Source organism: Stegastes partitus, unplaced genomic scaffold (assembly GCF_000690725.1).
Source record: "Stegastes partitus isolate 25-593 unplaced genomic scaffold, Stegastes_partitus-1.0.2 Scaffold81, whole genome shotgun sequence".
Classification (NCBI taxonomy): Eukaryota; Metazoa; Chordata; class Actinopteri; family Pomacentridae; genus Stegastes; species Stegastes partitus.
Window position 1 is genome coordinate 122,347 of NW_007577812.1, and position 12,290 is coordinate 134,636.

Here is a 12,290-nt window from a genome sequence, read left to right on the forward strand (position 1 = left end):
AGTCCAGACAGCTTGAGGAAAATAACACTGTCAAAAGTGCATTGATGGTTTTTGTTTATTTATTGAAGGGAAACTAGTTTGTCTGTAGCATACTGCATGTTTTTCTACGTTGTATCTCAGTTTTTCCAGGAGATAATCATGTTTACTGTAAACTGAACTGAACTGTACTGTACTGTTGCACATAGAAACAATAACTTTGCATGGGAACAGAACTGCAACTAGTGATTATTTTAGTTTTTGAATAACGTGTTGACTATTTTCTCAATTAATCATTTAGGTATTAAGTCTATAAAATGACAGAAAAAAGTGTAAAAATGTCAACCATGTTCAGATATTCAGATTACTGTCATGATAGTCAAAGCTAAGAAGCTGGAATCGAACAATTTTGACTTCTTTCGTCAATAAAAAATTCCTCAAAAGAGTTGGCGATTAATTAACTGATCATCTACTTACTGCAGCTTAAATGGGAATTTGGTGAATCACAATGAAGTTGGTTATTCTTTTGTGTAACTATATATTTAAAACAGTAAATACTATTAAATGATTGTGTTTTGTGAGCCAATGTGCTAACAGATGTCTGTTTGTGCTCCGCAGGTAAAAACTGGGACCTCAGTGCTGCTCTAAATGATTATGAGGAGCTCAGGCAGGTCCACACTGCCAACCTGCCGCAGGTCTTTAATGAGGGCCGCTACTACAAGCAGCCAGAGACACGTGACACGCCCACCCATGTCAGCAAGATCGACAGGCCGTGTGCACAGAAGCAGGAGGACAATGCACAAGGTGAGCAGGGCCATCTCAACATGGCCGCCCGTTGAAGTTTTCCAGCATTTGCTTCTGGGTTGCTCATTCAATTCTTCCGTCCTGTCCCTTTTAGAGAAGCGTCTGTCCCGCGGGATCTCCCATGCCAGCTCTGCTATCGTCTCCCTGGCGCGGCTGCAGGTGGCCAACGAGTGTACCAGCGAGCAGTTCCCTCTTGAGATGCCCATTTACACATTCCAGCTACCAGACCTCAGCGTCTACAGCGAGGACTTTAGGAGCTTCATCGAGAGAGATCTGATAGAGCAGTCCACCATGATGGCGCTGGAGCAGGCCGGTGAGTGCTACAGGATACAATATAATGCCTTCAGTTTGAGTGCTTCTCCTACAGCTGACATGAGATGTGCAACAGAATCCCGCGCGCTCCCGATTTAGATTGCGTTGAAATGCCGAAGCCTCGCAAAGCAGCAGCAGAAATGAGAAACGCCAGCCAAAGTCAGACAGATGCAGAGGGTGAGACTGAGATTAAGACAGAGATACAGAGCAGATCAGAGCAGCAGCATCAGCTGGAAGGAAGACGACAACAACTAATTCAAAGCATCCGGGGTCCCAAAGGATTCCTATCCCAACTGACGCTTTGAACTGAAGGAGAGAAACTAGTTAGTGAACTTTCAAATCTTTCAGCAGACTTTCCCACGCTGAGACTGCAGAGATCGCAAAGCCTCCCTCACCTAATTCTGCTCGAGATCTGGGAACAGTCAACCAAGAGGAACATTGGCTCAATTAAGAATTAACACATAAATAAGAGAGGAGCTGTCTTCATCGTCTTATAGTCGCATTTTTAACCACTTAGCCAACCACAAGATAGCATCTGATCTGTAGCGATACGTGAAGGATTTACAGTTCTAAAAATCTCTGCACTGTTATTAATTTAATCCAGACCTCACAAGCCGTGGCTACCACAGCTGTGACACTCCCAAACAATGTGTGTTTCTACAATTAGGAAACGGTACAGTTGCCTATTAGCCTCGCTTTATGGATGACTGAACCTTAATCGTAGTAGTCCGCGTTGACTGCACGAGAAAGCAATACTAGTCCACCTTTCCAGGAAATCCCTTTGGATATCTTACATTGAAAAATAAAATCAAGAAGTTCAAATTGAGAAAACATCTGCATTTTACGCTGAAGGGGGAGAAAATCAGGCTTTTCTACGTTTACTGTTGTTAAATAAATGATGCAGTCAGATCACCTCAGGCTCAGAGCAGAGAGGCCGCCTGCAGGAAAGCAGTGGGCAGCGCCCAGGGCTGCGAAACAGTCGTCTCTCCCTCAGGGACGCCAGCAGGACGGTGATGGAGTGGAAACTGAAGATCCTGTAAAAGTTAGGCTGACACATTCAGAGGGGTTTTTGAGGAATGCTGCATGTTTGAGAGATTACCTTGAAAAAATCAGTTATTGAGTGTGATTGTGCTGTTTGACAAAATGTTCCCCTGCTTATGTACTATTTATATATATATACTTCTTCAGTTTGAATATAAACGTGATGCACAGGTGATGAACACTTTGAACATACACACAACTATCAACACTTTTCACTGCATCAAAGTATTTTGTTGCATTTCAAGGGTTTTTCTGAAATTGGTGGTTGAAAGTCTCAATCAGACAAAAAAAATCAAGTCTTCCCTATGTGGAGTTATTTTATCGGTTGTTATATCTAAATTGAAGTTGCTATAAACCTACAGTTGGACTACAGCTTTTATTATTAACAAATAAATGAACATTTCTGTTCATCTGCTTTGATTTCCTCTTCCTCCACCTATGACTCCCCAGCCGTCCATCCTATAAAGATCTCTTTTTAAATTGTCTCTCCTAAGTGTTTATTTGTTTTTCTTGTGTGCTAAGGCTTTATTTTTTCCAGATTATGCTCTTCTCTTTGTAGAGACGAGCAGTTAGCTTCGGTATTGGGCCTGTAAAAGCACAATGAGACATTGTGCTGACAACAAAAATGCATTTTACCAAAACGCTTTTGTGTGTCTGTGTTTCAGTTTGAGTAGTTCGAGAGAAGTCTGAATTGAAAATTGATTTTAGAAACCGTGATTTTGTTTGCTTCTGATCTTCGGTTTCGTACAGAAGTTATTTTCCAAAAGTTTTCTTCCCAGAAATCCTCTTGATGCGCTCCCTGTATTGTGTGCAGGTCGTCTGAACTGGTGGTCCACCATGTGCACCAGCTGTAAGAAGCTGCTTCCTCTGGCCACCACAGGGGATGGGAACTGCCTCCTGCATGCTGCCTCTTTAGGTGAATTATTCAATTTATTTAATATACACTTTGACTGCGACATCAGTTATATTCTCTTGAGCATCAAGTTTTGGTGTGAGGCAACTGTGTGAGTTAGTGACAGAGCTGTCTAATATCAGTGGCCAGTGAGTTAGAGCAAAGTAAGGAAGTAGGGAAATGATGCAGCTCTAGGACATTCAGATGACTCTCCAGTGTGAGCATTGCGAGAGCAGCAAAGGGTTAGAGGCACCAGAGTTAATGTAATCTGCTCTGACAGTCAGAAAACTGAGGCTCTTTGATAAGTTTTAGTCAACAGTCTGCAGTGGTCGCGTTGTTTTACGCCCTTGGTCTTTACATGTAGTAACATGCTGTCTGTGTGTGTTGATCAGGGATGTGGGGCTTCCATGACCGAGACCTGATGCTGAGGAAATCCCTGTACACCATGATGAAGAGCGGAGCGGAGAGAGACGCTCTGAAGAGGAGGTGGAGGTGGCAGCAGACCCAGCAGAACAAGGAGGTCGGCAGAGCGTCCGTCCTCGCACGCTGCACCTCCTGAACGCATCACATCTCCTTTCGCTAATGACACATTCATAAATCCGTATGAGCAAGCGAACAGATGAGCCACTCGTAACCTCAGTTAATAAGTGCTGATTTTAGCTTCCTCGCTGAGCCGCACATTTGGATTTTTTGCTGCGAGGAAAATTGTCTTTCCATGATACCAAGTGTGCATTAGTAGCAGTGCTGCTAATACTGTCAAATCCTCTGCACTTCCTCTCCCTTCTCTTGATGTTCATGGATTAAAGTATTTTCAAATCTATTAGAAAAATTGTGTCACCAAAGATAGCTCCGGCTAAGAACTAGTCCAGATGCTCAAGTTTTAAAAACGCCCAAGGCGTCCTGGTGGCCCAGTGATCTAAGACACATCTCACGTAACGCGGTGTCCTGGTTTGAGTCTGGGCAGGGACCATTATCGCGTGTCAGCCACCTTTGTCTAATTACCCAGATTTCCTGACGGTGTCTTTTATCAAACATCCATTAACGGGAAAAGCATGACAAAATGTCCACGTGTGTAAATGTGAAAAGCTCCGGGAGATAACCTTGTCTGGAATGCAAATAGCGAAAATGAATAATAATTGGGATTGTGTGGGTGAGCAATGCACATACTAATCAGACTTTAAATTGTTGGTGTGTGTGTTTGTGCAGTCGGGGCTGGTGTACACTGAGGAGGAGTGGGAGAGAGAGTGGAACGAGCTGCTGAAGTTGGCCTCCAGCGAGCCTCGAACTCACCTCAGCAAAAACGGGAACACCAGCGGAGGGTAAGGCCCCTGACACCGCTCCACCACACGAGATTCAGTCGTTTGACTGGAATCCAGCAATAGTCGCTCCGTAATCGCTGTATAAGATGATCAGCGTGAAACAGAACAGCTGTAGCGAGTTGTGCAGTTTTCATCCTGGATCAGACATTACAAGTCTCCTGCTGTGTTTCAGAGCCTCATGTGTTGAAACGCCAGAGGAAGCCCACAATTAAAACAAAAGTGACCTTCTCACTAACATCAATTTGTCAGGGAAACTAATTGTTCCCACTTGGACTGTTTCTCTTTCAAACTGCTGCCTGGATTTAATAACCTCGCTGACGTTAACATGTGAGACTGTGCCATCTACTGGCTGCCGTCGGTATGAATCATTTCTGCTGTAACGGCCTCCCCTGAGCTGTGTGTTACTTTTAGCTGCAGCAAGTTGCATAAATAAGCGTAAGAGTGGGTTTATCTCAGGCTGCAGAGGCAGATTGGAAACTAACTCTGGTTTCCCCTTCCTACGCAGAGAAACCGTGTGGTTTGCCTCTGTTTCCATATTCACTGAAATAAACATACATACTTTCTCATAGCGACGTTCGCTATAGCAACAGCAAAAAGATGTGTCATAACCAGAAAGACTTAATAAGGTGTCAGCTTAAATTTAGATGTTATTTAATTACTTAAAATGCCATTTCAGCTGTCTGCACTCACAGTCGCCTGTTTTCATCAGACTTAGAAGTTAAAATGTTAAAAACTCATTAAAACTGTGACAGTGTGACAGTGAGATCTGAAAACAACACAATGTCTCTGCATTACTCCCAGTGTTGACTCATCCAGTACAAAGCCCTCCATCACTGAACATATCCCCTTAAAAGAAAATCATTTACTCATTTAGTCTGCTGGTTTTAACCTCTCATTGAGTTTGACTGTAATACAGTAATCAGGTTAGGGATGTTTGATAGTCCTAGTGTGAGATGAGCCCCTAAATAGGATGAGTGGGACTCACATATTAAGAGGCTCTTTATTAGAGTGAATTTGGCAATGTGGCTGTTTGTGTGGCTGACAACTTAATTGTTGCACATCCTCTGGTTCCCTGGTGGTTGCATGGCTGAGAGCTCTGCCTCAGCTTTTTTTTTTTTTCTTCTCTCCATCCCTCCCTCCCTCCTTCCCTCTCCTGCTTTCTTTTATTGGAACACATGTTTGAAAAGATGGACATTGTTTTCTGTTTAAAATAAAAAAAGGCAGCCAAAAGGGAAAATGGATCCAAGATGATCGAATTAGATCACACAGGCACATGATTAGCGTGGACATTCGCTACTTTAGCTGCAGATGTTTTCACATCAGTCGATACCAATTCAGGAAATTGCCACAGTATCCCTGAGTGTAATGCGTTATGTGTGTGTTTTTCCCTCAGGGTGGATAACTCGGAGGATCCAGTCTATGAGAGTCTGGAGGAGTTCCATGTGTTTGTGCTGGCCCACGTGTTACGCAGGCCAATTGTAGTGGTGGCTGACACGATGCTCAGAGACTCAGGAGGAGAAGGTAGACTGACTGGCTGCAGCTTGATTTGATCTTCTACAGCGTGCGACAGAGTAACACTAAACATTGTGTTTCTGACTGAATTCCAGCGTTTGCTCCCATCCCGTTTGGAGGTCTCTATCTGCCCCTGGAGGTGCCTCCGAGCCGCTGCCACTGCTCCCCTCTGGTCCTGGCCTACGATCAGGCTCACTTCTCTGCACTGGTGTCCATGGAGCAGAGGGACCAGCAGCGAGAGCAAGGTAAGCAGCATCACAAACCAGCTCGCATAATCTCGACAGAAACAGCCGATGGCATCCTCAGGTCACAAACCTTTTAATGACCTTGCCCCCTTTTTAAAAAAAAATCTAAGTTTTAGCTGCCGTAATGTGCAGTAGTTTGACAGTCTTTGCTTTTAACTTAGTGAGTAGATTGCAAGAGTGAAGGCGAGTGGTCTGCTCGTCCTGCTAGAGGTGAATAATGTATGAGACAGCAGTCTAATTACCTGTGATCCATTATTAAAACAGGCCAGTTGGCAGCAGGAACCAGGGAGTGGCCGACATGGAGCAAAAGTGGACAGCATGCTCCTTTTTTCTGATTTATTAGGAGATGACCAAATAATTCAAGCCTGTATGTTGTCACATGTCTACATTTATCATCTCCAGTCACTGCTGTGGGTTCGGCCTGTCACGGTAGGCGTGTCTGTTTGCGTGTTTGCCTCTCGCTGGAATCGGTAACTCGGTGCTCTGCGGAGCATATTGATTGTGTTACGCCGTGGCAAGGGAGCGTTGATTTTCCATTGTTTTGCCCATTCAGATGCCAGTGTTCCCACTCCGGATGTGTTGCTCATTCTCGAGGTCAGAGTATTCCTCACATGGAGTTCCTTTAATTGACAAATAGAGTGGATCTCCTTGACAACCAGTCTTAGTAGTCACTGCACTCTTTCTGTATCTGGCTCAGTGGGTGGAACTCACTTGTCATTTGCGTGGGCAGACGGCCAACTCTGTCTCAGTCTCTTTTTCTCGCTCTCGAGCTCAGATACTCTTAAGCAAATGGTTTCTTTCTTCGTCTTCCTTCTTTCCCTTTTCTCTCTCTCTGTTGCGCTCTTCTGAATATGTAAGGCCCTATTCTCGGCCTATAGATGCCAACCTAGTCATTACGTCGGGGTACGACCACTGCAGACTAGCAGACAGACATGATTACTAACCTGCCATCCCTGCCCTGAAGTCATTCCCTTTAACGCCCCGGCAGCACATGAAAGCCAGCCCACCCCACAGCCCAGAACTATTCAGGACTTCTGCTGGGTGTTTTAATGTGGCTGAGGAAGGGGGGGGATTCTCTTCCTGTCCACCAGATGGTGCATATGTCCACAGAACCCACTGCAGCTCCATCACAACACCACTGCATGGCTGTACTTTTTCATTCTGGTACACTGTGTCCTGTGATAGGATCAGAAAGCGTTTTGTCTGCAGTCTCTCTCCTGGATGTTATGAAAACACTTGTGCGCTTAACGTGGTGCATTTGTATGTCATGCGAGGACTCACATTACACTGCAGCGATGCAAACCTGCACTGCCCTGACTGGGATCTTCTGCGTCTGCAAATGCACGGTGTATATTTAGAAGTTGTTAGAGCTGCTTGTCTGCATTTTCGCGTAATTTTCTGAATTTCAAGACGCAGCATAGTGTCACCATGCTGGCTCATATCTCTGAACAGATGCCAGACAGACAGACAGACAGACTGACAGAGCTAATCTTCCACTGCCAATTAGGGCAGAGTAGCCCCAGCCAGCCCCTAAGCCTTCACCACACCACCACATATGGGCAGGGTCCCGGGGCTGCTGGGGCCCCAACAAACCAACCCCTTCTCTGCTGACAGTCAGGCCACTGTGTGGTTGTCTCAGGTGGACGGTTGCTCTCAGTTTCCTCCAGCACAGCGAAGAGCATCTGAGGAGCTGTTGGCCGCGCGTGTGTGTTCAGGTGTCGGAGGCCGGGTTAGAATACTGGCTCTTTCTTTGGCCCTGCCGCATGGAAGATTATAGTAGAGTCCCTCATAGTAACCTGAGTCTAAATCACACTGACAGATCATGCTACTGCTCCTTTTATGGCCTGCTTGCATGACTTCTGGGGGCTGCATTGATGGTGGACGGTGGAAAAAAAAAAACAACAACATGGGAGGGGTGAGGTTATTGCCGAGGATCAAAACTTTCTTTCTTTTATTTCTTTTTTTTTCTTCTTTTTTTTTCTGAGCGCGTCCCAAAGGGGCAGTCGAGTGGTTTTTCTTGAGTAAGGCAGTAAAGTGGACCTCGAGCCCCTCGCACATGCGTATGTTTTCTGTCGGCCCAGTGCCGCTCACCTGCTGTGTGATAATGACTAGCTCCTCAGTAGATGCCGCTGACTACCTTTCATCAGCTTGTTTGTTCTCCTGTGGTTAAGCGACGTATGAGAGGAATTGACCCTTCGGAAAACTCTGGAGCTATTTCAAGCTTTGGTACCAAAACGCTTCCAGGTTTTCTTTGGCATCCAATCATAACATTTCTAGCGCCCGTTTGAATGGAGTAAATGGTCGTCTTTTACACAAAGACCACCTACCTACCCTGCAGAGTTTGCGTACCCATCCAGCTCTGGTCAGATTTCTATCTGTTAAATACACCCAGTGTATTACTCACCATGCATTCAGTTTAATTAAAGCAATATGGCACTCGGCATGAAGATTCTATTTGTTGTGGCTGTATGAGTTACTTCACATGTGATGTATTTGTAATTGCCACCATGATTCTGCTGTTAAAATCTGAGGCGAAAAGGCTCAGGCTTGTTTATATGCATGACTGCTGTTTACTCTGGTGAACTGGCCTCTATAAATCTGCAGCTGTGCTGAGTGACCAAAGTCAAGAATTCAAATTTGTGCATTTTCCAGACAGTACAAATTGTTCTTGAATCTCAAAACCAAGGAAACGTTGGCCCAGCGTTTCCTGCCGCATATCAAACCTTGCAATAGGTGACTCCTGCAGGGAGTGAGAGAATCCTTGCTCATTCTGTTCTCATGACACAACGCTAATACATCTGAGGGTCTCATTTTACAAAGCTAAAAAAAACAAAACAGCAAAGATGAAGTTTATGTCCAATCAAGTCAGATAAATAAATGCTTAGAAAGATTATCTACCTCATTTCCAACAGCTGTTTCCTCACACGTTACACCCAAGTTTCCTCCCCTTCTCCCCCCCCCCTTGAATCGAGCTGTAAACTGAGCAAAGCTGAGCAGAACAGCAGTTATGTTGTCGAGTACACGGCCTGCATACCACTGAGGGCTGTGATGTCATCCATGCATAAGCTATGGGAATCGGTCATTCAAGGACAACAAAACAAGGCTGCCAACAGGGATAGTAAATACATTACAGCACACTTTAGTCCCCCAGAGCTCAATTGGCAGTGTTGAGTCTCTGAATCTGGACCAGGCCCAAGCTGGAACAACAGCACACACAGCACTTCGGAATGGCGAGAAAGGAGGACAGCTGCATCGTGGGAGCCAGGACGGCACCTCACAAACCTCCGCTGCCTGCTGCATGACCCAAGTGGGAACTGAGTGGGAGCTGGTTCGCTGTCTTTTGCTTGTGTGTGTGTGTGTGTTTGTGATTATGACTGACTTTTTCTGGGCAAGACTGTTCTAGGAAAGACCCTTGTTCAAGAAAAACATTTTTCCCTCTCAGTTTACAGAGCTGCCATGCCCATGCTCTCATTACTGTGTGGCTGCAGGCATTAGTCATGCATTTTTGTAGGTAGGTGGTGTAAGATTATTTGTAATTTGCAGGAATAGCAATGGCAGACTTGACATATCAGGACAGATTCTTGGACAAGCCTAGTTTTGTCATCAGTGCTAATAGTAATGCGTTTAGTCCACCAGTTGGAATTTGTTTCTTAGTGATAATGAAACAAATAAGTGATCATGTTTAATGTAGATGGGTGTGGCTGGACTATTTGTGTCTCAAGAAGTACCCTCACGATGCCACCAGTATTCTGACAGCTAGCTTTATCGTGTCCAGTGCATGTAAACAGAGGAACAGGAAGAGAGGCACGAGAGGGACATAGTGAGGATTTGACCTGTATCAGGGACACAGGAGGGGCAGTTGCTGCTGCTATCTGTGTCTCCGTAAAGCCTGCAGAGCACAGCAGCCTATTGGCAGTGGAAGAATTGATGAGGCAGGGAGGGGACTGTGTATTCCATCTGGGTCTGACAGTGAAGGCTGGAATGTCCTCAGCCTGAACAGCCTGCCTCTCTCTGCTGTCATGTGGACAACAGCCCCCACACTAGGTAGCCTGAGGAGAGCTGTCATGTGAGCCAGTGAGGTCTAGCGAGTCCTCCTCATACTGTTGTATTAAAAGGCACCCACGCACTCGCACGAAAACACATACTGTACACGCCCGCACTGTGCAGCGCACTGTAAGCACATTTCCCACGAGAGGAAGCCCGGGTAGGTGTCTGTTTTATGTTCCGTGTCCAGTGATTAGCGTTGAAAACCTCTTCCTGCTTGCAAGTAGCTGATCATATCAGAGGAGGATGAATGAAATTATTTCAGCACTCCTGCTCTTATCCTGTACTGCTGCATCTGATTGCCGCTCTATTACTAAACCAAATCATAGCATGTAGTCCTGATCAGCTGTAGAACTGCTCGGTTTCTTGTAAATCAAAGCAGCTGTCCGATCATGTAGAGTTCAGACTTCCATTTTCTGGGAAATGGTGAACTGGGATGGTTCTGGTTTACCATAACGTAGGGCCTGTTGTTCTTTCTATTATTCCTTTTGCTAATAAGGACACCAGTGTAGGGTTTTTTTTTTTAGATGTTCATCATGATTTGTTTTAGCACTCCAAGGTTAGGTTTGAAAGTTGGGTTTGTGTTGTTTCTTTGATTTTGGAAACATCGCTTCACAAACCACAAGGCCCGTTTAGTAGCTGTTTTGGAGCTTTTAGCTGTATCGTATGATGCGATGCCCCAAAGCTCCAGACCAGCTATAACCCCAAGTTAAAATAAACCAGATTTTTTTCCTTTAATTTTCTTCTTCATGGAAAAGATTAAGAAGACTGGCTACACTAGACTAAACAGGCAACTCTGTGTTATAAGAGCAACAGTGAAGTTCGACTGAGGCCCTTCTCTGCCGGGATGAGTCAGTGTGACTGACACTCGCTGGTCACGGTCACTTCTCGGCCTAAAAAATGAATGACAGATCGAATACACCTCCAGTATACTTTACCCCACGCTGACAGGCATCTGGGATAATTAACGTGGCATTATTCTAGTGTGTCATTATGGCGTCCCTGCAGCTCGGACGCTATGATGGCCCTGCGAGAGGAACTGTGGCATGCGATTTTGCATCCGGTGGCAAAGCTGCACCAAACTAATGTTCTGATAATCTCATCTCTTCCAGCTGTTATCCCTCTGACCGACTCGGAGCACAAGCTGCTGGCGCTCCATTTTGCCGTGGACCCTGGGAGGGACTGGGAATGGGGGAGGGACGACAATGATAATACCAAGCTCGCCAAGTAAGTCCTGTATAGTATATCACCGGGTGATGCTTATCAACAAAGCACACAGAGGCAGTGACTGCGAAAGCAGCCCCACGGAGGGTGAGAGAGTAAAAACTGCAGGCCGAGGCAGTTCTGTCAGTCCACCCACAAGGCTCTATGTGGGGGATTTAAGTCTGATTATGGGCTCCAGGCTCAGGTCACTTCAAAGAGTGAGCAGTGAGAGAACAAATTGTGAGTCACGTCAGTCATTCATAGGGTTTCCCAGGAACGGCCTCGCTAAAGCAGCAACACCCTCTCGGAGTTTAGCAAAGAGTTTATGTAAGGGTTTCTGTTTCACATTCCTGCCAGTCAGGGGGTTAGCTTATCCTTGAACAAGCTGCAGTATGAGCAATGCAAATATACATTGAAGAGATGCTGAAACCACTTCCTAATACCAAATCTTTATATCGCCCCGCATTGCCAGCATTGCTTATGCAGGGGATCTACGCTTAAGTGGTGAAATGCTGCAGGTTTCAAAAAGTTTTTAAACTCAGTCACTTCTAAAGATGTCGTAGTAATCCCCTACAGCGAATGCATTTGTCAAATGGTGACTGTATTCTAGCGCTGCTTGTTGTTAATTGTAGATGCATGTTTTCGCAGTCTCATCTTGTCTCTGGAGGCCAAACTCAACCTGCTGCACAACTACATGAATGTAACATGGATCCGAATTCCGTCTGAAACAAGGGTAACTTTTCCTCGCGCATGTGTGTCTTGTTTGTCATGGTTAATTTAGCCCTGGAGAGACTCCCTCATTCCAGATGTTCTCGAAACCCAGTCCAATCAATCAGTTTTATTTACTGTCAGAATGCAATAATCTCAGGCATTTATGAGTGTACTGGTTATGAATCATCAAAAACAGGCAATTAAGTTGTTCTAGAATAATTCTTTTTTTCG

At 45.2% G+C, this 12,290-nt stretch overlaps 1 protein-coding gene across 2 annotated transcripts in view; it reads left to right on the forward strand.

Annotated features, from left to right (window-relative positions):
- The window catches only part of otud7a (OTU deubiquitinase 7A), a 47,201-nt gene that overhangs the window by 31,395 nt on the left and 3,516 nt on the right, over window positions 1–12,290 (forward strand). For both annotated transcript variants that reach the window (XM_008276789.1, XM_008276788.1), the window contains exons 4-12: window positions 595–780; window positions 875–1,093; window positions 2,948–3,049; window positions 3,418–3,545; window positions 4,232–4,344; window positions 5,738–5,865; window positions 5,952–6,101; window positions 11,258–11,372; window positions 11,997–12,081. In XM_008276789.1, the coding sequence (XP_008275011.1) occupies window positions 595–780; window positions 875–1,093; window positions 2,948–3,049; window positions 3,418–3,545; window positions 4,232–4,344; window positions 5,738–5,865; window positions 5,952–6,101; window positions 11,258–11,372; window positions 11,997–12,081 (1,226 nt within the window). The remainder of the gene's footprint in view (window positions 1–594; window positions 781–874; window positions 1,094–2,947; window positions 3,050–3,417; window positions 3,546–4,231; window positions 4,345–5,737; window positions 5,866–5,951; window positions 6,102–11,257; window positions 11,373–11,996; window positions 12,082–12,290) is intronic.